General features: G+C 42.9%; 2 protein-coding genes across 3 annotated transcripts in view; one reads left to right on the forward strand and one right to left on the reverse strand.

Annotated features, from left to right (window-relative positions):
* The window catches only part of med27 (mediator complex subunit 27), a 90391-nt gene extending 89661 nt beyond the window's left edge, over positions 1-730 (reverse strand). Inside the window, exon 1 of the mRNA XM_045706680.1 lies at positions 505-730. Coding sequence (XP_045562636.1) covers positions 505-707 — 203 coding nt within the window. The 5' untranslated portion in view covers positions 708-730. The remainder of the gene's footprint in view (positions 1-504) is intronic.
* Positions 731-1590: 860 nt separating this feature from the next.
* The window catches only part of ntng2a (netrin g2a), an 87262-nt gene continuing 63093 nt past the window's right edge, over positions 1591-25759 (forward strand). The window contains exons 1-3 of one of the 2 annotated variants that reach the window (XM_082968665.1): positions 1591-2201; positions 3010-3729; positions 17932-18575. In XM_082968665.1, coding sequence (XP_082824791.1) covers positions 3493-3729; positions 17932-18575 — 881 coding nt within the window. In that variant the 5' untranslated portion in view covers positions 1591-2201; positions 3010-3492. The remainder of the gene's footprint in view (positions 2202-3009; positions 3730-17931; positions 18576-25759) is intronic. The other variant, XM_014172416.3, reaches the window with a different exon arrangement.

A 25759-nucleotide genomic window follows, 5' to 3' on the forward strand; every position in this document is an offset into this window, starting at 1 on the left:
GAAACCCATTTAACTTGTATTTTTTAAATCAGTAGATCGGAATTTAACCCCAATAGATTTTTTTATGTGAACTACATCATCACGCACAGCCTTTTATCTGCAACAAGTCAATTTGATGGAAATACATCTCTGGTGGGAAAATGCGCATATTATTTTTACGCTGATTTTAGAATATTTGCATTAAAAAAAACTGTCGCCAATTGGATGGAAACACAGCTATTGAAAATCACCATGAAATGGAAAGCACTTGAGGTGTGCATGCAAGACTGCCAGTGTGCTGGGGTTAACTAGCTAGTTTCTATTATGCGTTTTTGAGATTATTTTTGTAACGAAAAGCGCTATATAAAATACATATATTATTATTAATTGCGCGTGAGCACACACACCATTTCTACTTCAACAATTCATTCCTCACGGACTATAACTAAACAGCACGCTGTCTGTTTACAGCAAATATTTCGCATTTTCTTCGGTTTACAGCTAGCTACGGCTAACGTTACTCACTTCAAGTCACGATTCACAGACTGCAGGTTATCTTGAAACTCGGTAATAAAAACCTTTTCGCGTCCTTCAAGGGTTTCTTTGTTTTTCATTCCATCTTTCAGAGAGTCAAAAACCCTTGTTACACTCGAACGAAGTGCCTGAATAGCATTTATTGCTTGAGAAAATGCTTCTAAATTCACACCGACGTTCATTGCGTCCGCCATTTCTTCCACACGCTGGAACTGTACGTCGCATAAACAACGTCATTGATTTGGAATGCATGTAGCAAGGGAATTGTAGTTCTCTCTTCCCATGCCCACACGTTTGCTCTCATTTGCCAACAACAGGTATAACATTTCCCCTTAAACAATTTTTTTTATGATTGCTAAGTTTTCTGTCTATAAACATTGTGTCACTGTCTGCCTGTGACAATAATTTGGCTTCATGTGACCCTGTAGAAATGTGTAGGCTCTACACTCATTGCTTTGCTCTGCTCCCAAGTCTGGCAGCGGTCTGATGCGCAGCATCTCAGTGCAAGAGGCGTCACTACAGTCCCTGGTTCGAATTCAGGCTGTATCACATCCGGCCGTGATTGGGATTCCCATAGGGCGGTGCACAATTGGTCCAGCGTCGTCCAGGTTTGGTCAGGGTAGGCTGTCATTGTAAATAAGAAGTTGTTCTTAACTGACTTGCCTAGTTAAATCAAGGTTAAATTTACAACAACAAATAAAGTGTGTGTGGCCATCAGGACCATGGACAGCTCAACTTAGTGTTCCTTAAGTAAGAAGCTCCTCTTGGCTTGATGCTATTACTTTAATTACACCCATATCCAAAACTTTTTCGTTTTACTGTCCATCTTAATTATTCATTAATGCAATTGTCAACAATAAAAAAGCATAAGCTAGCCTACATATTCCTCCGGAGTTTTAGGCTACAGGCCTAGACTGTATAGCATGCATAGGCTATACTTTTCAAGAGCCATAAAGGAACTTCAAGTTGTTTAACTGTAAAACAATTTGCGTTAGTCTATTATTTGCGTTAGTCTATTGCTGAGTGAAAACTAGATATCCATATCTGCCTTGAGTGACTCTTTTGAGCTGTTCCTTTAAGCAGGACAGGTAGCCCGATCGACTCATGGGATGGTTATATTACTGGGCGGTAGATGAAGTTGCGCACCCTCTTCACAAACACGTAGTTTGCAGATCAGATTCTAATAGCCAAATATGGAGACGAAAAGAGCGCAGGAGAACAAGAGCAGTAGGGAATTTTTGAAATAAGATAGTGTGTTAATGCATGGGGAAAGTGAGGTCGAGAGAGAGAGAGAAATTAAGCTATTTCCTTCTGCCCTTGAGCGCGTAGGACAAAACTGATATCGTAAAAAGTAGGGGAACATGAATAGACGCAGTGCCACTCCTGAAAAAGTCTTGAAATATAATATATTTAGAAGTCATATATTGCGCGTATGGGATGTAGTCGGTATCATCCTAACAACGCACTGCTTTCCTCAAAAGTATCAAACAGAAGAGAAACAAACAGAAGGGGAGAGCATCTCATCTAATCCTCTTACAGAAGGGAATACAGTTAAATACAGTGACGTTAAGCTTCTTTTTAACGACGAACCAAGGTGCGACGACAGGCTTCAGAATGCTGACAACACTTTTGCGAAGGGATGCACCCATGGCAGAATATGAACATGCCTACCTTCTCGGAGCAATTTGGTAAGTGCCGTGCTATTCGAGTTCTACCTAGAACATGAGGAATTGATGGTGCAACTGTATGTATCTGTTAAAGACTAATTGCACCGTAAAAAGGAATAATGCTTGCAACCATGCAGTAATGACTAGCCACATATTTCGTATTACGTTTATACATTTGGAATGAGAAATACACTTCAGAGAGCTTTAGAGGTTTGACATAGGCTGTAGTGTCAAAGTTGAGAACATCCGTCCCCCACCTATGGGAGTCCAAACATTTTCAAAGTTTATAGAATTAGTCACAATGCGACATTTATAGCGTATTTATTTGCAAAGTGTAGCCTAGGTATGTCTCCATTTGCCTGGGAGAAATGGTCGACAGTTCCGTTACCTCTAATGGCAGAGTATATGAGTTCAACAGTCATCCTTCTGTGGGGACGTTGGATAACTTTTTGAACTTGCATTTGAGTTAGGAAAATGCATCAATTATGGTAGTCTTATGAATTGGTTGTGAAAACAAAGTGAACGGCTACAATATTTCAGATGTAGGTCTACACCGATATTTATTATAAAGGGTTTCAAATATGTTCAAGTTTCTCTAATGAAATATTGTGTTGTCGTAAAAACAAAAATCATAATAACAATAAAGAAGTAGCAGTAGCCTACAGTAGAGTTTTAGTGTGCCTTATTTTGTTGAAAATGTGAGTGGCAATTCTCCCCCCAATAAGCTGCCACTGGGCACAGATATCAATTCAACGTCTATTTCACGTGGAAACCACGTTTATCGTCCAGTGTGTGTTAAACAAATTGTCTTTTCTCCTTCTCGATATAGCCAAAGATGGAGCATGTAAACCCATCATTTGAATGACATTAAACTCAACAAAATCTCATCAAGAGGGAGCTTCTGAGTGGACAGCGGGAATATTCTAAATGGTATAGGCTACTCATGGACATGCGACTGCTTTTAGTGTGACTTGCCTGGAGTGCCAAAGGTGTTTGATCTGAGCAAGATTTGCATGTCATCAATATCAAACACAACAGGCTCATTTTAAAGTGCAACTAACTATACTTTAAAGGAATGCTTTCGTTGATGTAATTTCAACGTAGGACAACACATATTTCGAAACTGAAGTACATGTAACTTATTTGGGAAGGCATAGGCCTATATTTGTATAGACGTCCAGCAGCGTTAGGTTGTATCCGACAAACGGCAGGTGTCTCAACATGAAAACAAAACGGATTCGAAGCTGATCCTCTCTGTGTGTGGACCGACGGTGGCACATCTTTCCTCCCTCCGGACACTCGGTCTTGGACCATGGATGTGGTCTCTACGAGTGCCATGCTCTCACAGGTGGTCTTTCTTCTGCACTTTGTTACTTTGACACTTGGCCAGTATGACATATGCAAGAGTCTGGTTAGTATGGATAATGGACAAACATGGGAGTTTTACGCATGCCAACCCAAACCCACGGCTATGAAGGAGTTCATGCAAATTACAGTGGATCCCCCTGGCATCTCTTGCGGCGATCCCCCGGAGAGGTTCTGTACTCTGGTAAGTTTCAGGTTCATGATTTTTACAATGGGCCTAAACTTTGAAGTGTTGTCTCTATAACATAACATTGACATGGAAGGAGTTGTTAATTAGAATGTGGGTAGGGTATCTGATCCTTTTACCTCGAGCTCATGGTAGGACAATGATGGCATGACAATGTACCTTTTCTATGAGACAACTCAGGACAGAAGAGTTGAAACCTACTTTTAATTATAGTGAAAAATGTAAACAAGACTTAGACAATTAAAATTGTGTGGAATCACTGTCTCCATAAATGCACCAATAGAATATAATAACTTAATTATATAAAATACTTTTATATAAATATTAAATATATTAATTTAATATCACTATTTTTTAGTTGCAGAAATACACTGAAACAAATCAGAAAATACTTCATTTTCAAAATTGTCAGGTAATTGAACATTAGTATATTGGACAATGTTACAGGTTTATGCATCAACAGTAATTTATTACCTGTATGTTGCATACTAAAACCCACTAAGTCTATCTCTGGTTATTTAACTAAATAAAAATGTGTTTGATTTTCACACAATATTATTAGATTTGTATTGTGTTTGTGGAACTCTGCCTTCCTACGGGACTTTCGGCTGAAGAGATACTAGGTACTGATATGAATTACTATTCTATGTATTGCAATTGGATACTGTGGTTTTATTGGGATTTGATGTTCCAAACATATTGCTCACTATGCTGTATGTCTGCTGCAGAGGGACAGGAGATAGCATGAGAAAATTAGTTTATCAGTCATGGAAATAAAAGTGCTGAAAACATGTTGGCTCACAATTTAAAAAGATGGAGAAGCTATAGGATGCAAAATACTTTTTTTTACAAATCGAAACTTGGAGTCAAGCATTATCTTCCCAAAATATTTCCATACTGTATGTAACTAACGATTTCCCACCCCCCATCACTAACTTATAACCAACATTGTTTAACAGGACACAGTAGACTATGGGGCTATGCGAGGTGCACTATCATGAGCGCATGTGAATGGTATAGGGCTACATTCACATTTCTTTGTAGTATTTTGTATCCTGTAAAGTTATAAGCTTGTTTATGTGTAAGCTCAGTTTTTGGTGGGGTGGTGCTGACAAGGGTCTAAGAGGGGCTGACAATGTTGCTGTGGGCAACCAGCTGGCTTGATTGTAGAATAAACTGATGTATAATTTGTCCAGCTGGGCTGTACTACATGGGGACAGAAACTGAACTGTAGAACTGCAACAAAATGGCAAGTAATATTTTGGAACCCATGAAGAGAACTTCACAGGTCAAATAATGATCACAAAGCATACCATGTACATTTTGATACTGTGTTATCTGCAACTTCTGCTGATCAATTGTCATATAGCCATAGACTTACTCACTGATTTGAGCATCTGTCTTTGTGTTTAGTGATAAGTCACTTTTACCATCCTAAATATCACCAATGGTAATTATGATTATCACATTTACAACTAAACATGCAGCAATATGTAGCATCCACCTGGGTAATGCTCACAGCAGCTTTCTTTGTGCCAGATTGCAAATCTCACATTGGCTGTGGTAGTGGAGAGGTTAGGATGGATTGTGCCAAATTGAAAGGAGGATAATTAGAGAGCCATGATAGCATGAGCCAGGTTGCGACATCGAGCCTAACACCCTGTCTCTCACCATGATTGATAAGGGATCTTTAGAGGCCACAGGGAGTCCAGACAGGCAGTCAGATTTTAAGTGTCATCCAATGGAAGGTGACAGGAAATTAGCATTGTATCTGTGTGCTACTTCAGAGACAACATCAGTGTGAATGAGCAAATCTTATATGGGTCACATGTAAAACTGAGTGTGGACAGTCAGAAAAAAATATTGGATATACACTGAACAAAAATATAAACGCAACATGTAAAGTGTAGGTCCCATGTTTCATGAGCATCCCAAAAATGTTCCATATGCACAAAACTTATTTCTATAACATTTTGTGCATGTCCCTGTTATTGTGCATTTCTCCTTTGCCAAGATAATTCACCTACCTGACAGTTGTGGCATATCAAAAAGCTAATTGAGCAGCATGATCATTACACGGGTGCACCTTGTGCTGGGGACAAAAGACCACTAAAGTGTGCAGTTTTGTCACAACAGAATGCCACAGATGTCTCAATTTGAGGGAGCGTGTAATAGGCATGCTGACTGGAGGAATGTCCACCAGAGCTGTTGCCAGGAAATTAAATGTTAATTTCTCTACCATAAGCCACCTCCAACATTTTAGAGAATTTGGCAGTATGTCCAACTGGCCTCACAAACCACGTGTAACCACGCCATCCCAGGACCTCTACATCCGGCTTCTTCCCCTGCAGGATCATCGGAGACCAGCCACCCGGACAGCTGATAAAACTGTGGATTTGCACAACTGAAGAATTTCTGCACAAACTTTCAGAAACCATCTCAGGGATGCTCATCTGCATGCTCGTTGTCCTCACCAGGGTCTTGAACTGACTGCAGTTCGGCATCATAACCGACCTCAGTGGGCAAATGCTCCCCTTCACTGGCACGATTGAAGTATGCTCTTCACGGATGAATCCCGGTTTCAACTGTACCGGGCAGATAGCAGACAGCTCATATGGCAGCGAGTGGTTAGCTGAAGTCAACATTGTGAACAGACTGCCCCATGGTGGGGTTATGGTATGGGCAGGCATAAGCTATGGACAACGAACAGAACTGCATTTTATCGATGGCAATTTGAATGCACAGAGATCCGTCACGAGATCCTGAGGCCCATTGTCATGCCATTCATCTGCCGCCATCACCTCACGGTTCAGCATTATAATGTACGTCCCCATGTCGCAAGGATCTGTACACATGGCCTTCATACTCACCAGACATGTCACCCATTGAGCACGTTTGGGATGCTCTGGATTGACATGTTCGACAGCGTGTTCCAGTTCCCACCAACATCCAGCAACATCACACAGCCTTTGAAGAGGAGTGGGACAAGATTCCACAGGCCACAATCAACAGCCTTATCAACTCTATGCGAAGGAGATGTGTTGTGCTGCGTGAGGCACATGGTGGACACACCTGTCTTTTTTTATCCATGCCTCTACTTAAAAAATATAATAATAATAAAAATGGTTAAAGCAGGTTGCCTATTCTGAATGCACTGGGTGAGGTAGGTGCTGATACAAAGCAGGTGTCCCAGTTAGACGACAACGATAGGGAGAGCGACGTCAGGTTGCATTTTAGAGTCTACGCTCCCGTTAATTTTCTTCTTTCAGTCATAATCCATTCAATGTCCATTATTGACTTGTGTGCGTGGTTGGATACTGTGACGCACAGAAATAAAAGGATAAATGCGGGAGAGTTCTCCACAACTGCATGGCTTGTTTGGCACTGAACTAAAAGACAAAGGAACGGAGGTATTTCATGAGGGAAATTGGTTGCAGGTGCGCTCAGAGCATAGAGATGTATAGAGATCGCTAATGCTCAATCGCCTGTATAACACAGGAAGCTCCATTTTGAGGACTGATACGTAGCGATCTCTACACATCTCTGTGGCTGAGAGGTGCCTGCAATTATAGGGAGAGTTAACAAAACAGTTACATTAAAGGGACAGTTAACTAACAAAGCAACTTCATTGCTTAGAATAAGCCATCCCTCTATTGAGTATGTTGACTTTCCTTGGAAAAACTTTCCTGCTCATGAATGATTTAGAGCAAATACTGTATCTGTCAATGTCGGCCCACAGGAGATGCCATTGCATTTTTACTCTGCATGTACCATTGTTGGGAACAGAGCAGACTGCATGTAGCATTGCTTAATGAGAGGAGGGAAGAGGGAGAGAAATACTGAGGGAGAGAAATACTGAGGGAGAGAAATACTGAGGGAGAGAAATACTGAGGGAGAGAAATACTGAGGGAGAGAAATACTGAGGGAGAGAAATACTGAGGGAGGGAGCTAAGCAAAACAACCAAAATCAGACCCACTTCTGATGTAATTATACACACATTGAAAGACCAAAGAGAGGAGACAAACGGTGTCCATATGTGAAGTGAGGCATCACTGCCACTCTCAATCCTATGAGCTCAAATTAATATTTACCCCAGTACTCTTTTTTTCAACAGAAATGCCCTACATTAGAATGCAAAGATATCCCAAACTAAAAATAGCATTGCAGGTTACAACACAGCAGTGGAGTGCATTATAGAAAGGGCTTCAATTTGGTACACTATTTACAGTGTGTTATGAGAACTGTTTAGATTAGATATGTCACCATGGTGTATTTATCCTACCGGTGTAGAGGTACTGTAATGTCACAAATGTGCAGCTTTGGCCAGTTTTGTCCTGTGTCATGAATTATACATGCTTCCTGGCAGCTTCAGCCCCCCTCCTGTGCTCCCAAAGGGGAAAGATTTCATCCCATTTGGCTATGACCACATGTAATAATCTCCATCTGCCTGTTGTCATGCCACTGGAGGTCTTGGGGAATTCTTCAAATTAAGTTGTTAGTGTGGTAATCGTCTACGTCACCTTTCAGGGAATTACAAAATTTTTAGGAAACCAACATGAAAAAAATAAGGTTTTTGAATGATTACATTCTGATTTTGAACAGCCCTTTTACAGTGCTATGAACATCTGTGTGTGTGTGTGTGTGTGTGTGTGTGTGTGCGTGCAGATTAAAAGACTGTAGGCTGTGGTCCATGCTGGGAAAGGTGAGGCTCTTGTGAGGCTTGTTTTCTCTCTGGTATAATTAGGCTGCTGTTTCCCAGCTGTTATATCAGCAGCCCTCCCGCGGGAGCTTCTTTCACTGTAATTAAGTCAAGCAAGGGAGCCGGAGAGGAGAGGAGACATCTCTCCAGGTGGGTAAATAGCAGCGCTAAACACTAGCTTCTCATACAGTACATGGCTCTCCATCCACACCAATGCAGTTGGGCATGTTTGTGGACTGTGGTCCTGTCCAAATCTCTGGGCTCTCTTCTCTTCACTTATCCTCTCCTCTCCTCTTACATGTCTCTTCCTTTTTCCTATTTCGGTCAGTGCAGTTCCACAGATGTCTCTCTGATTGGACTTAAAGACAATGTCTTCACAATGTCGACTGGCTGACTATGACTGGGATTAATAATGTTGACTGGCCTCTGACTGTGTAAACGAACTGGTGAGGTCATCTTCAGGGTAGGTCAGAGGTAGGGTTGCAAAGGGTCGGAAACTTTCCGGTAAATTTTTTTCAAAAATTTTCCATGGGAAGTTAAGCCCGGGAATTTGGGGAATTTTGCTTAAATTCATTAAAAAAAGTTCACTTATAACGGTGAACCTTTTGTGGGATACACAAGGCAATTCTAGGTCTTGTGGCATATTTTGGTTAAACTATCCCCAATTCAATGGAATTGAAACCCTCTGCATGCACAGTGCATTCTTCCATCACATGTACAGTTGTGGCCAAAACTTTTGGGAATGACACAAATATTAATTTCCACAAAGTTTGCTGCTTCAGTGTCTTTAGATATTTTTGTCAGATGTTAGTATGGAATATTGAAGTATAATTACAAGCATTTCATAAGTGTCAAAGGCTTTTATTGACAATTACATGAAGTTGATGCAAAGAGTCAATATTTGCAGTGTTGACCCTTCTTTTTCAAGACCTCTGCAATCCACCCTGGCATGATGTCAATTAACTTTTGGGCCACATCCTGACTGATGGCAACACATTCTTGCATAATCAATGTTTGGAGTTTGTCAGAATTTGTGGGTTTTTGTTTGTCCATCCGCCTCTTGAGAATTGACCACAAGCTCTCAATGGGATTAAGGTCTGGGGAGTTTCCTGGCCATGTACCCAAAATATCGATGTTTTGTTCCCCAAGCCATTTAGTTATCACTTTTGCCTTATTTAAAAAAAAAAAAATATTTCACCTTTATTTAACCAGGTAGGCAAGTTGAGAACAAGTTGTCATTTACAATTGCGACCTGGTCAAGATAAAGCAAGCAGTTTGACACATACAACAACACAGAGTTACACATGGAGTAAAACAAACATGCAGTCAATAATATAGTAGAAAAATAAGTCTATCTACAAAGTGAGCAAATGAGGTGAGATAAGGGAGGTAAAGGCAAAATGGCCATGGTGGTGAAGTAAATACAATATAGCAAGTAAAACACTGGAATGGTAGATTTGCAGTGGAAGAAAGTGCAAAGTAGAAATAATGGGGTGCAAAGGAGCTAAATAAATACAGTAGGGGAAGAGGTAGTTGTTTGGGCTAAATTATAGATGAGCTATGTACAGGTGCAGTAATCTGTGAGCTGCTCTGACAGCTGGTGCTTAAAACTAGTGGGAGAGAAGTGTTTCCAGTTTTAGAGATTTTTGTAGTTCGTTCCAGTCATTGGCAGCAGAGAACTGGAAGGAGAGATGGCCGAAGGAGCAATTGGCTTTGGGGGTGACCAGAGAGATATACCTGCTGGAGCGTGTGCTACGAGTGGGTGCTGCTATGGTGACCAGCGAGCTGAGATAAGGGGGAACTTTACCTAGCAGGGTCTTGTAGATGACCTGGAGTGGGTTTAGCGACGAGTATGAAGCGAGGGCCAGCCAACGAGAGCGTTCAGGTCGCAGTGGTGGGTAGTATATGGGGCTTTGTTGACAAAACGGATGGCACTGTGATAGACTGCATCCAATTTATTGAGTAGGGTATTGGAGGCTATTTTGTAAATGACATCGTCGAGGATCGGTAGGATGGTCAGTTTTACGAGGGTATGTTTGGCAGCATGAGTGAAGGATGCTTTGTTGCAAAATAGGAAGCCAATTCTAGATTTAACTTTGGATTGGAGATGTTTGATGTGAGTCTGAAAGGAGAGTTTCCAGTCTAACCAGACACCTAGGTATTTGTAGTTGTCCACATATTCTAAGTCAGAACCGTTCAGAGTGGTGATACTGGATGGACGGGCAGGTGCAGGCAGCGATCGGTTGAAGAGCATGCATTTAGTTTTACTTGTGTTTAAGAGCAGTTGGAGGCCACTGTTCCTGGATGGTTGGGAGAAGTTGCTCTCGGAGGATGTGTTGGTACCATTCTTTATTCATGGCTGTGTTCTTAGGCAAAATTGTGAGTGAGCCCACTCCGTTGGCTGAGAAGCAACCCCACACATGAATGGTCTCAGGATGCTTTACTGTTGGCATGACACAGGACTGATGGTAGCGCTCACCTTGTCTTCTCCGGACAAGCTTTTTTCCGGATGCCCCAAACAATCGGAAAGGGTATTCATCGGAGAAAATGACTTTACCCCAGTCCTCAGCAGTCCAATCCCTGTACCTTTTGCAGAATATCAGTCTGTCCCTGATGTTTTTCCTGGAGAGAAGTGGCTTCTTTGCTGCCCTTCTTGACACCAGGCCATCCTCCAAAAGTCTTCGCCTCACTGTGCGTGCAGATGCACTCACACCTGCCTGCTGCCATTCCTGAGCAAGCTCTGTACTGGTGGTGCCCCGATCCCGCAGCTGAATTAACTTTGGGAGACGGTCCTGGCACTTGGACTTTCTTGGGTGCTCTGAAGCTTTCTTCACAACAATTGAACTGCTCTCCTTGAAGTTCTTGATGATCTGATAAATGGTTGATTTACGTGCAATCTTACTGGCAGCAATATCCTTGCCTGTGAAGCCCTTTTTGTGCAAAGCAATGATGACGCCACGTGTTTCCTTGGAGGTAACCATGGTTGACAGAGGAAGAACAATGATTCCAAGCACCACCCTCCTTTTGGAGATTCCAGTCTGTTATTCGAACTCAATCAGCATGACAGTGATCTCCAGCCTTGTCCTCGTCAACACTCACACCTGTGTTAACGAAAGAATCACTGACATGTCAGCTGGTCATTTTGTGGCAGGGCTGAAATGCAGTGGAAATGTTTTTGGGGGATTCAGGTCATTTGCATGGCAAAGAGGGACTTTGCAATTCATCTGATCACTCTTCATAACATTCTGGAGTAAGTGCAAATTGCCATCATACAAACTCAGGCAGCAGACTTTGTAAAAATTAAAATTGTGTCATTCTCAAAACTTTTGGCCACGACTGTACAGCTGAATCTCATGATCTTGCACACTAATGAGATGCTATTGAGCCCACACTACTATACTGTCTGAGCCAAGGACTACATGCTTTCTGGTAAGTTTTGATTACAATACTGGGTGGGGTGAATATATTTTATATGACACAATTTTTTGTTAACTAGTAAATAGTAGCCTACAACAAAGTGTGTTTAAATATTTTCTGAATTGATAACAATTTCTGCTAGTTAGTTTTTGCTACCATGTGGGTTTTAGCTTGCTTAAGTCTGCTAACTGAGGAGTGTTAATTCACCTGTTTCCGTACATGTTTCATTTTAAAACATTTATCTTACAAAGGAGTTGTTTAATCTAACTGCTTAACAATTTATCTGTACATGGAATTGTATTTGGGGTTTTAAAAAAAAATAAAAATTCTAATCTTTACCGTAAAATGCCACCGGCACTATCAGATGTGTGGAGACATTTCACTGCAGCTAATGTAGAAGGAAAAGCGGTGTACATTTGCAAATACTGTGCCAAATCATATGTGAAGAATGCAACAAAGATGCAGTGCTTAAAGTTCCCTCAACCCTGACAAAAAGCAACCTCTGATAAAAGTCCCTCTACTTCTATTTGAGGTGAAAATGATGTATCAATAGCAACAGCTCATGGTCCTCCTGGAATCAGAAGTTTTTTTTGACTCAATGGAGGAACGTAGTCAGAGAAATGCTGATGAATGTCTTGCTCGAGCTGTGTATGCAACTGGTTCACCGCTGATGCTCAAAGGCAATGTGTATTGGAAGAGATTTCTGAATGTTCTTCGCCCAGCATACACCTCTCCAACGAGACATGCTTTATCTACTCATTTGCTGGATGCAGAGTTCAACAGAGTTCAAGTGAAGGTCAAGCAAATCATAGAGAAAGCAGACTGTATTGCAGTCATCTCTGATGGGTTTGGGAGAGAGTGGTAAGCAGCCTGAAACTCCTGAAACCTATAGCAGTAGCCATTGCACGGATTGAGGGAGACAATGCCATTCTGTCTGATGTTCAGACTCTGCTTGCAGATGTAAGAGAAGAAATCCGTACTACCATGCCCACTTCACTGTTGCTCCAAGCAGAGGAAACTGCAGTTCTGAAATACATCAAAAAGCGTAAAGACTTCTGCCTGAAGCACATACACGCCGCAGCGTACATGTTGGACCCCAAGTATGCTGGCAAGAGCATCCTGTCAGGTGCAGAGATCAACAAGGCCTATGGTGTCATCACTACCGTGTCTCGCCACCTTGGCCTGGATGAGGGCAAGGTTCATGGCAGTCTGGCAAAGTACACTTCCAAGCAAGGGCTTTGGGATGGAGATGCAATTTGGCAGTCGTGCCAACATGTCCCTTAAACCAGGTGGCTGAGGAGACTTTGTGGATCTGAGGCTCTTTCCCCTGTTGCCTCTATCATCCACCAAAATCAGCTGCCTCAGAGCGCAACTGGCCTTTGTTTGGGAACACACACACCAAAGCACACAACAGGCTGACCAATACATGGGTTGAAAAATCAGTGGCCATCCGGGCAAATTTGAGGCTTTTTGAGCCTGACAACGAGCCATCCTCAACAAGGTTGAAAAGTGACAGTGAAGATGAGGCCTCAGTCTGATGTTCAAGAGGTGGACATTGAGGAGGTCCAGGGAGAAGACATGGAAGACAACCAAACCTTTAGTTTCTAGACTATCATTTTACAGATGTATGTTGAAAACGTTTTTGGGAGATGCGATGGATCATTCAATATTCCCTTTCGTTGTTCAGTGAAATCATCCAATGTGAAGAGTCAACTCATTTAATTAAAGTTAAATTCGTAACTAAATTGTATTTTTATTGATATTGGAAGTATTTAATAATTTGCAATTATGTCTACTTATGAGGTAAAATGTTTGTTTCTGTCTCCATATAATATGGTAAATATATCCAATACAAAAAACATATACATTTTAAATCAAAGTTTATTTGTCACGTGCGCTGAATAGAACAGGTGTAGACCTTACAGTGAAATGCTTACTTACAGGCTCTAACCAATAGTGCAAAAAAGGTATTAGGTGAACAATAGGTAGGTAAAGAAATAAAACAACAGTAGAAAGACAGGCTATATACAGTAGCGAGGCTATAAAAGTAGCGAGGCTACATACAGACACCGGTTAGTCAGGCTGATTTGAGGTAGTATGTACATGTGTATATATGGTTAAAGTGACTATGCATATATGATGAACAGAGAGTAGCAGTAGCGTAAAAGAGGGGTTGGCAGGTGGTGGGTGGGACACAATGCAGATAGCCCGGTTAGCCACTGTGTGGGAGCACTGGTTGGTCGGCCCAATTTGAGGTAGTATGCACATGAATGTATAGTTAAAGTGACTATGCATATATGATAACCAGATAGTAGCCGCAGCGTAAAAAGAGGTGGGGGGGGCACACAATGCAAATAGTCTGGGTAGCCATTTAAATACCTGTTCAGGAGTCTTGTCTTATGGCTTGGGGGTAGAAACTGTTGAGAAGCCTTTTTGTCCTAGACTTGGCACTCCGGTACCGCTTGCCATGCGGTAGTAGAGAGAACAATCTATGACTGGGGTGGCTGGGGTCTTTGACAATTTTTAGGTCCTTCCTCTGACACCGCCTGGTGTAGAGGTCCTGGATGGCAAGCAGCTTAGCCCCAGTGATGTACTGGGCCGTACGCACTACCCTCTGTAGTGCCTTGCGGTCAGAGGCCGAGCAGTTGCCGTACCAGGAAGTGATGCAACCAGTCAGGATGCTCTCGATGTTGCAGCTGTAGAACCTTTTGAGGATCTCAGGACCCATGCCAAATCTTTTTAGTTTCCTGAGGGGGAATAGGCTTTGTCGTGCCCTCTTCACGACTGTATTAGTATTAATATTTATGGTATTAATATTAACTTGCATATTTCCATTAATTCCCATATATTCCCGTTAATTCCCACAGAAAGTTTCCACCTCTGAATATTCCCCAAAATGTGCAACCCTATTCTGAGGGCAGCGATCCTTGGTTACAGGCCGTAGTGCCTTACTAATGCTATTAGACTACATCTTAAAGGGGGGGAAATCAGTGGAGGGCTTCCTCTCTAACAGAGAGAGAAACCCCTCTGTTATCAGAATAGATGGAACGTTGGATTGTCTCAAAACACACAAGACCTGTTGGTCACTGAAAGGGGATCGAGGTGCACGATCACATCCAGTTTGTGTGTGTGAGAGAGAGAGTGAGAGCGATCCATTCTGGGTTTGTTAACTGTTACAGGAATCCTGTGTGGATAATTGCTGGAGCGGTTTAGTGGAGAAAGCCACCTGGTGTAGCAGTTGGAATGGATTTGTGTGCTCTGCAGAGGGAGGCTAGGATTGTGGGCTAAAGGTAGAGGAAACTGTGCACCTGTTGTGTGTGTGGTTCTCATAATGCCATGAACATACAGGGGGATTAATGTACCACTATCCTGTGTGAGCAGGCAATAATCCTACAATCTGGCATGCATACATCCACATAAACACACATGCACTTTCATACTCACACACACGCATTCAAAAAAGCTGTGGTTTTTACAGTACTCTAGCCAAATCAGCCATCAGACCTAGGTTGAAATACTACACTGATCAAAAATATAAACGCAACATGCAACAATTTCTAAAACTTTACTGAGTTACAGTTCATATAAGGTAATCAGTCAATTGAAATAAATTCATTAGGCCCTAATCTATGGATTTCACATGACTGGGAATACAGCTATGCATTTGTTTGTCATAGATGCCTTAAAAAAAGGTAGGGGCGTGGATCAGAAAACCAGTCAGTATCTAGGATGACCACCATTTGCCCCATGCAAAGTGACACATCTCCTTCGCAGGCTGTTTGATTGTGGAATGTTGTTCCACTCCTCTTCAATGGCTGTGCAAAGTTTTTGGATATTGGTGGGAACTGGAACATGCTATCGTACACATCGATTCAGTTCATCTCAAACATGCTCAATGGGTGACATGTCTGGTGAGTAGTCAGGCCATGGAAGAACTGGGACATTTTCAGCTTCCAAGAATTGTGTATAGATATTTGCGACATGGGGATTCATCTGTGAAGAGCACACTTCTCCAGCGTGCCAGTGGCCATCAAAGGTGAGCATTTTCCCACTAAGTCGGTTATGACGCCGAACTGCAGTCAGGTCAAGACTCTGGTGAGGATGACAAGAACGTAGATGCACTTCTGTGAGACGGTTTCTGGCAGTTTGTGCAGAAATTCATCAGTTTGCAAACCCACTGTTTCATCAGCTGTCCGGGTGGCTCGTCTCAGACGATCCCACAGGTGAAGAAGCAGATGTGGAGGTCCTGGGCTGGCGTGGTTACACGTGGTCTGTGGTTGTGAAGCTGATTGGACTTACTGGCAAATTCTCTAAAGCGACATTGGAGGCAGCTTATGGTAGAGAACTGAACATTAAATTCTCTGGCAACAGTTCTGGTGGACATTCCTGCAGTCAGCATACCAATTGCACGCTCCCTCAAAACTTGAGACATCTATGGCATTGTGTTGTGTGACGAAACTGCATATTTTACAGTGGCCTTTATTTTCCCCAGCACAAGGTACACCTGGGTAATGATCATGCTGTTTAATCAACTTCTTGATATGCCACACCTGTCAGGTGGATGGATTATCTTGGCAAAGGAGAAATGCTCACTAACAGGGATATAACACATTTCTGCACAACATTTTAGAGAGAGCTTTTTGTGCGTATGGAACATTTTGGGGATATTTTATTTCAGCTCATGTAACATGGGACCAACACTTTACATGTTGCGTTTTATATTTTTGTTCAGTATATTTGAAATGTATCTAATGCCTGTCTGTCTGGAGTTCCAGGAAGCTGGGGTTTAAGACATTTTGTAGAATTTTCTATTGGTTCAATTGCAACAGGCAAGCTCAGTCAAGCACTAATACAGTATTTGAGATGATTTGCACACACTTAATGTATTGTGAAACCTGTTGTAAAATGTATTTTAATGTTACCTTTTTTTGTTATAATGTATATTACTGCCTTAATTTTTGCTAGACCACAAATACAAATTCAAATAGTATTTGAACCCAGGCCTGGGAGCTTTGTGGGTGAGTATGACTGTTGGTGACGAGTGTGACAGTTTTCACACAGGCAGACCAATGTGACGTATTGACACTGGGAGTTAGAGGTCAGGGATGACCACATAGCAGGCAACCCCCCTTGTTGATCCATTCCGTGTGTAATCCATCGGTGTCAGTAGAGTAGTGTTAGTCCTCAACACTGTTGAAGCTATCTATTTTCAGACATTTAGGTATGCAACCCATCTCATTAGTCTTTCTGATGTTCTTTGTTGTTGAGTGATGTCATTTGATTAAATGGAAACACTAATTCACAATATGCATTAAATGAGTGCTGTTATAACCAGAGGCAATGAGTCCTGTATACAGGGCAATTCCCAGATGGATATCCACCAAACACAGCCTACAAAGTGTTTAATGGAGACATATGCTGAGCGTGTTAACATGTTGGGACAAACACACAAACATGGTCCCAGGGGGACCCATTAAAAAGGTTGGCCAGATTGTTCAAAACAATCTATTTCCAGGTTGTTTAAGCTTTCTTTGTTGGGGGGGAAGTAGCCTACATAAGATAATGCAAATGTTACTTTCATTTTATCTGACTTGTTTCTCATAAGCAAAGGCTTCCAAAGAACCAATAAATACTACAAAAAGATCAGTTGCGTACTTTGTGAGCTTGTGGGAACCTTTTAGGGAGTCATTCCTACAAAAAAGGTGCTATCTAGAACTTAAAAGGGTTCTTTGGCTACCCCCATAGGATAACCATTTAAAGAACCCTATTTGGTTCCAGGTAGAACCATTTTGGTTCTAGGTAGAACCCTTTTTGGTTCCATGTAGAAGCCTTTCCACAGACGGTTCTACATAGGAACCAAAAAGGGTTGTCTTATGGGGACAGCCTAAAGACGCTTTTGGAACCCTTTTTTCTTAGAGTATAATTCATAGACACTATGCTGAATGAAATAAAAACTCAGTATGGATTTAGAATGTTATAAAATGGTGAGATAGTAAATGTGTACTATATTCTAAAGGGAAGGGAGTTGAACAGTGTTTTCCAACACTGACCAGTTGTCTTTCCCCCCATGTCCCTCTTTCAGGAGAACCCGTACCTGTGTAGTGACGAATGTGACGCCTCCAACCCGGACCTGGCTCACCCTCCCCAGCTGATGCAGGACCGTGAGAGCAGCGGCCTCATCACCTACTGGCAGACGGTGACGTGGAGCCGCTACCCAGAGCCCCTGCTGGCCAACATCTCCCTGGCCTGGAACAAGAGCTTGGAGCTGACCGATGACATCCAGGTCACTTTTGAGTATGGCCGCCCCACCATCATGGTGCTGGACAAGTCCCTGGACAAAGGGCGCACCTGGCAGCCCTACCAGTTCTACGCCGACGACTGCATGGACGCCTTCGACATGCCCGCCAAGCGGGTGCAGGACCTGTCGGCGACAAACGTGACTCGGGTCATCTGTACCGAGCAGTACTCTCGCTGGGTGGGCTCCAAGAACGAGAAGGTGCTGCGCTTCGAGGTGATGGCGCGCTTTGCTATCTTCGCAGGGCCCAAGCTGCTCAATATGGACAGCCTGTACACACGCATGGAGAGTATGAAGGGCCTGAGGGACTTCTTCACCTTCACCAACCTGAGACTGAGGCTGCTGAAGCCGGCCCTGGGGGGAACCTACGTCCAGAGAGACAACCTCCTCAAATACTTCTACGCCATCTCCAACATAGATGTACCAGCCAGGTAAATACACACACCTTTACCTTTCCCTGCCTCATTGGACAATATATCTTGCAAAGATATTTGAGTAAGGGTCTTTTTTTGTAGTCAAATGGCAAAATGCACAGTCCTAATGTTATACCGTACAGTGTACACTGTATGCAATAGTCCAGAAGGAAATAGTGGCCAAGGTCTTGGTTTCTGATGAGGAGCTGTGCAGGAAATGGTCTGAAACACAAACCGGCTTGATACTGTCAAAGAAACGGTCGCTCTTTCTACTGACAGTCAAATCTATAGCAATCCAATCTTAGTGCTAAATCAGTAACCTTTGCTAATATAAATATTGATGAAAATGTATGAATTAGCCCCTCCAGGCATCATTGCATTGCCCAAACCTCCGGTAATACAAGCTGTCAATCAATAGTTATTCCTGTACGTCAAAGAGCAAATTGTTTTTAAAGGGGGTTGAGGATGGGGGTATGGGAAGTTGAGCGGTCAAATGGACACAGAGAGATAAGGTAAAGAGCCCATGACTGATGTTCACTGGTTTATAATGATCAGGGAATAGGGACATGTTAAGCTAATAACCACCAGGAAATTCTTCTTGGATATTTTGATCATCCCTAAGTATTGAGAAGTGCTTGCAGTGTTTAACTGAAGGGGATGGGACGGCTTCCCTGATGGCCTGTGTGTGTGTGTGTGTGTGTGTGTGTGTGTGTGTGTGTGTGTGTGTGTGTGTGTGTGTGTGTCTAAATGGACTGCACACACAGAGGAGGCCCAGGGCTCTGTAAAGACATCAGGCCCATCAGCACAGGGATGGAACTGACTCCTTCTCCTACTCCCCCTTTTCTTTCCTCATCTCCCTCTTCGCCTCCACCTCCTCTTCCCCTTCTCTCCTCCCCCTCCTCCTTCTCCACCCCCCTCCTCCTTCACCTCACCTTCCTCCTCTCCTCCCACTGCTCCTTCTCCCTCCTCCCTCGTTCCTCAAAGTGCTAGTTTGAAGCGGCCTCAAGGAGGAAGGACCGTAGCTTGCCTGTCCTTTGATGGCACAAATTATTTTGAGAAACAGCGTACTAGGGCAAACCAGATGCATCTGTTTCTCCCATTCTGTCCGTGCGCCTGTTAAAAGAAGGATAGAACAAGAAGAAAAGAAGGAAACCATTCTCAGACCTCCACTCTGGTCACTCAGCGTGCACGGATTCATTACTGTCCCACATTAATCTGTCTGCTTAGAAAACGACTAAACCGCACACACACAAGCCTGATACGGCAATATCTAAATAATCACCAGCTGGTGTGGATGAAGTTGAGCTGGCCGGGTAGTCTACAAATAGAACATTACACAATCTTTATGGTGTGAAGCCTATTTGTGTCCAGAAGGCATTTGAAAACCCTTGGTTTGTATTATACAAACACATATCTAAATGAATCATATTGTGACAATCAGGAAACTATTAAATAAAGGGTGAAAATAGGGACGCTGTCATTGATAGGTGGATTGGGGTGAGAGTGACCTCTGTCCAGTCCCCAACAACCAGATGTTCCAGTTTTGAGGGGAAATGGAAAGAGAGCCTGTGATGTGACTTCCACTTTTGGACGTTAACAAGGCGACACTCCACCTTAACTCCTCCTCCACATTTACTGGATTGGTTGAACAGCACAGAAGATAAAACTGTCGGGAGGTTTTTATTTATTTTTCTTCTTGTCAAGACCAATAAGTAGGGGATCTAGTTTCAGGTGTATCTTTTACGCCTGCTATGTTAGGTTAGTGTGAGAGTGACCCTGGTGCATACAGTATTATCTTGTTTCGGGAGACAGATGGCTCCAGTTGTTGGGTGTAATATATTGGCATAGCCATCATCCGTCTGACCTCCTCGCCCACCTTCCTCTAATACACAATGATAGGAGACGTCGAGCTGTCAGCAGAAACCCAAGTGTCAGACAGACCGAGGCCCCACTAATGCTGTCTTCATCTGCCTGGGCTCTGTGACATGGTCTGTGTAAACTTTGGTCCTGTTTCGGCACCTGTCACAGTGGGGAAAAGGACCTTGACACTAACAACTGTTTATAATTAATACTTTTCCACAAAAGCTTGAAGTTCACAGGCTTGTCTCAAGTTAGGGTTCCAGGCGCTAACTTTTGCCTGTTGGGTTTCTGTGATTTTTTTTTTTTCTTTTTCTTCTCCAAAACCTAGGTAGTGAGAATGTAATACTGTATAATGTTAGGCCTGATCCTCCTTCCACACAGTCTAACTAAGTGACTGTGGAACAGGGGATTTCCTTGGGCTGGGACTAGGGAGACACATGGGCAACCTGATTATATAAGTGTGGAGGAATACCTCTGCGTGCTAACATGATGAATTTTTTTCCACAAGGATCCTGTAAGCAAAGCTGACTGTGACATTTTGACCTCTCTCCCTTTAAATCTCCTGCTTCCTCTCCCGTTGGAAAACAGCTCCATGTAAAAAAATTAAACTAACATGTATCCAGACGGTAAGCTCTTAGAAAGTAAGTGGATTATGGGAGAGACCAATAGGACAGACACTATTTCTCTCCAGGTCCTCCCAATCCAACCACCTCTAAACATGCACCACCCCAGCCCACAATGGCTGTTAATAATATAGTAATATACAGAACACAGGCATTACTTTGTTAACTGTGTTTAGCAGTGTTGGAATGAGAACTCTACCATTGGAGAGAGTTTTCCAGCCTATCATTTATATCCACACAGACAGTCCAGTCGGCATTGCGTCCAGATATTTGTCAAACGGTGTCCTCTCAGGCCTGTGTACAGCTTGGAGGGAGCTCGGAGTGGCTTTTCTCCATTGCTGGTGTTGCTGCGCTGTGTTGTGACTGTGGAGGGATTTGAGCTGTGAAGAAGACAGGGTGGCTAATATTACAAGGAGCCCAGAGAGAGGGTCTCCCTAAGATGACAGTCTGTCACACCTGGCAGTGACCCTCTCAGCCTTAGGGGCCTGTCCAATCACAGATGTGTAAAGTATTATGGGATATATCCTTAACTGTCACTGTGACAAAGGGCTGGTCTCTGACACCATTTTTTTTTTACCTGCCTATGTCCTTGTAAGGTCATTATTTGAGCGGGGGTAACAAGGACACGTGTATCTGGAACTGACTCACTTGAGGGCACACTCTGGATAGATCTCTGTAGAGCACAGAAGAACACATGTCAGTATGACCTCAGCACAACTTTGTTGTCTTGGGTAAGGGTAGGGATGAAGTTAGTGCACTGCTGCTACGGTGTCTATAGGCTACAGTCTTTCTGTACATTTTTGCTTTGGTCTGCAATTGGTTGTGCATGATGCAGGACTTGGCCTAGTTTTGGGAGCAGCTTGTGCTTCTAGAGTGAAATCGTGTGCTGTGGAGCAGTAGTATGAGGAAGAACATTATGAATTGAATGGTTGCAGGTTGGGAGTGAGGGGAGAGGGCACTTAAACAACTTTCATGAGACTTGTGAGTTTGCTTCTAAAAAAGTCCTTATGCCATCACAATCAGTGCTGTCTGTCAAACATCCAGCAATGGGCCTTAGCTTCAGTGAGGGTGAGGTCAAATGCGCAGTCGCGCCCTGTCTGGAGTCGGAAAACCACAAGGGAATGGATGCCTGCCCTTCCATTGTACAAGTAATTATATACAGTACATATATCATTACTGGTATGTTCAGTATGTTTTGTCTGTACCACTGAATCAAAACCGACAGGACTGTTAATTGAGTGTGAAGTCCTCTTCATCAGATTCTTCTGTTTTCTGGTCTTCCTCATCTTCTGCTAAGTCTTTCAGCAGTGTGTAGTCAGTAATTACACTGAGTGTAAAAAACATTGTCATAGACTGACCAGTTGAATCCAGGTGAAAACTATCATCCCTTATTGATGTCACTTGTTAAATCCACTTCAATCAGTGTAGATGAAGGGGAGGATACAGGTTAAAGAAGGATTTGCTTGCCATCGAGAGGGTGAATTGGCAAGAAAAAGATTTATGGGATACTACGGGCAATGAGACCCTTTATCTACTTCCAGTCCGATGAACTGGTGGATACCATTTTTATGTCTGTTGACGGTATGAAGGAAGTTAGAGGGAGTTTTGCGAGCCAATGCTAACTAGTGTTAGCGTAATGACTGGAAGTCTATGGGTATCTGCTAGCATGCAGAGACATAAAAATGGTATCCACAAGTTCACCTGACTCTGGGGAAATAGATGAAATAACTCTTTGCCAAAATCCCGAAGTATCCCTTTCAGTGCCTTTGAACAGGGTATGATAGTAGGTGCCAGGCACAACGGTTTGAGTGTGTCAAGAACTGCAATGCTGCTGGGTTTTTTACGCTCAACATTTTCAACATGTATCAACACCCAAAGGTCCACCACCCAAAGGACATCCGGCTAACTTGACACAACTGTGGGAAGCATTGGAGTCATCATGGGCCAGCATCCATGTGGAATCAAATCAAATCAAATTTATTTATATAGCCCTTCGTACATCAGCTGACATCTCAAAGTGCTGTACAGAAACCCAGCCTAAAACCCCAAACAGCAAGCAATGCATGTGAAAGAAGCACGGTGGCTAGGAAAAACTCCCTAGGAAAAACTCCCTAGAAAGGCCAAAAACCTAGGAAGAAACCTAGAGAGGAACCAGGCTATGAGGGGTGGCCAGTCCTCTTCTGGCTGTGCAGGGTGGATATTATAACAGAACATGGTCAAGATGTTAAAATGTTCATAAATGACCAGCATGGTCAAATAATAATAATCATAGTAGTTGTCGAGGGTGCAACAAGCACGTCCGGTGAACAGGTCAGGGTTCCATAGCCGCAGGCAGAACAGTTGAAACTGGAGCAGCAGCACGGCCAGGTGGACTGGGGACAGCAAGGAGTCATCATACCAGGTAGTCCTGGGGCATGGTCCTAGGGCTCAGGTCCTCCGAGAGAAAGACAGAAAGAGAGAATTAGAGAGAGCATATTTAAATTCACACAGAACACCGGATAAGACGAGAGAAATACTCCAGATGTAACAGACTGACCCTAGCCCCCCGACACATAAACTACTGCAGCATAAATACTGGAGGCTGAGACAGGAGGGATCAGAAGACACTGTGGCCCCATCCGATGATACCCCCGGACAGGGCCAAACAGGCAGGATATAACCCCACCCACTTTGCCAAAGCACAGCCCCCACACCACTAGAGGGATGTCTCCAACCACCAACTTACCGTCCTAAGACAAGGCCGAGTATAGCCCACAACGATCTCCGCCATGGCACAACCCAAGGGGGGGCGCCAAATCCATGCGTGTTGTAGAGTCCATGCGTCAACGAATTGAGGCTGTTCTGAGGGGCAAAAGGGGGCACAACTCAATATTAAGGTGTTCTTAATGTTTTGTACACTCAGTGTAAATACATCATATATCATATCATTAGTAGTATGTTTAGTGTGTTTTGTCGGTAGCACTGAATCAAAACCCAAAGGACTGTTAATTGAGTGGGAAGTCCTCTTCATCAGATTCTTCTGTTTTGTGGTCTTCCTCATCTTTCTGCTATGTCCTTCAGCAGTTAATGAAGATGAGTGTAGTCAGCACTCAGCCAGTACATTACATTACTTTTAAAGATGTTCTGATTCAGCTCTTTCTTTCTCTCGAGACAGCATCCTCTTCTACCTGCCATCCAATCCTGTACCTGTGTGTTAAGAAAAGGTTAATTTTGAAAAGATTATCAATAATGATATACTTCTGGAGGAAACTGCAAGGCGTCACTTAGTTTGTGCACATACAGTTTGTTTGTCTGAGGGATTCTGCCAATAGAGCCGAAACCTGGCTGACATGATGACACCTGTGCACGGCATGAAATGGCACACACACTCACACAGTGGCATGGAGTGTAGTAACATTTTGTGGAATCACGCTGACTCAGCACTTGATTTTGTGAACTTTGTTGCTTTGTCGAGGCACATGCTCTTCTCATTTAAATTTGTTTTATATATTTTTATTTAACCTTTATTTAACTAGGCAAGTCAGTTAAGAACAAATTCTTATTTACAATGACGGCCTACCCCGGCCAAACCCGGACGACGCTGGGCCAATTGTGTGCCGCCCTATGGGACTCCCAATCACGGCCGGTTGTGATACAGCCACTCGGGTATTTACATTTTCAAGACTGTCTGCAGAAACGGACCTTTCTAGAAAATGTATGTGAAATGCATTGTGTTATTATGTCTGTTTCTAACTTTCATTTGAAAGCCTTTTAAGGAATTTCTGTCTGCTCCCACTGAATGTATAGTAGGCATACAATATATCAGTACAGTATGCCTGTTCACAAGACATACTGTACTGAACCATAGTTTTCCAACAGTTATTTTCTCTCTGTGTTTCCCTGTAGGCGAGTAGCTTATTGTATGACTAATGATGCTCTGCCCAGGCTTAGGATGATAAGAGTTAACTAGTCCATGCTTTCTGCCCTGTCGTTGTCAGCTTTGGGTTGCAGATGAATTATGAAAATAGAAAACACTGCTCGCCGTCTGGTACTCCAACACTTACAGTTCAACCCTAATGCGGCTAATGAAATTAACATTTCAGGGGGTTGGAACATGAGGAATTAATGCTGTCATCTCAGGAAGTAAGCTCTGTATGAGTGGAGAACAGCACACTCTCTCCCACGCTTGCTCTCCCCAGTCCCCCTGCTCTGCTATCCGGTGTATGTGACAATAAAACATACTTTTTGGGGGGTTGGTTACTGTTGGATCATCATTACCCAATGAGATGAAACAGCCATTTGACACTGTGAGCTTCTAGTGTGTCAATTTGTGAATAAAAAAGTAATCCTCTGACTAGCTTTGCATTACAATAAAGGTTAAATAAAGAAAAAAATGAATTGTCACTCAGCAGGTTAAGGATAATTTTGGGTCTTTTTATCGTTAGAGTTTGACAATAAACTATATCTCCCAGATTGCTGAAGTAAGATGTTAAGCAAGAAGAGGATAAAGGTTTCTATTTGTAGAGGGAAATATTGAAATGTAAATTTACAAGGGCTTAATTGAGGGAGTAAAGCATCATTTGAAGTGAAGAGCGGTTTGTTTCCCCAATGATGCCAGTTTTTTCAAAGGTTACTCTGCGGACGATTTGTCTCTTAGGAAAAGGCTGGAAATGTCTGGTTTTTATGCAGCGAGCAACGTTTGCAGATATGGGATCTTTGAAAGGCTGCTAAGTGTGGGAT

The sequence above is a fragment of the Salmo salar genome, chromosome 24 (genome assembly GCF_965601325.2).
Source record: "Salmo salar chromosome 24, fSalSal1, whole genome shotgun sequence".
Lineage (NCBI taxonomy): Eukaryota > Metazoa > Chordata > Actinopteri > Salmoniformes > Salmonidae > Salmo > Salmo salar.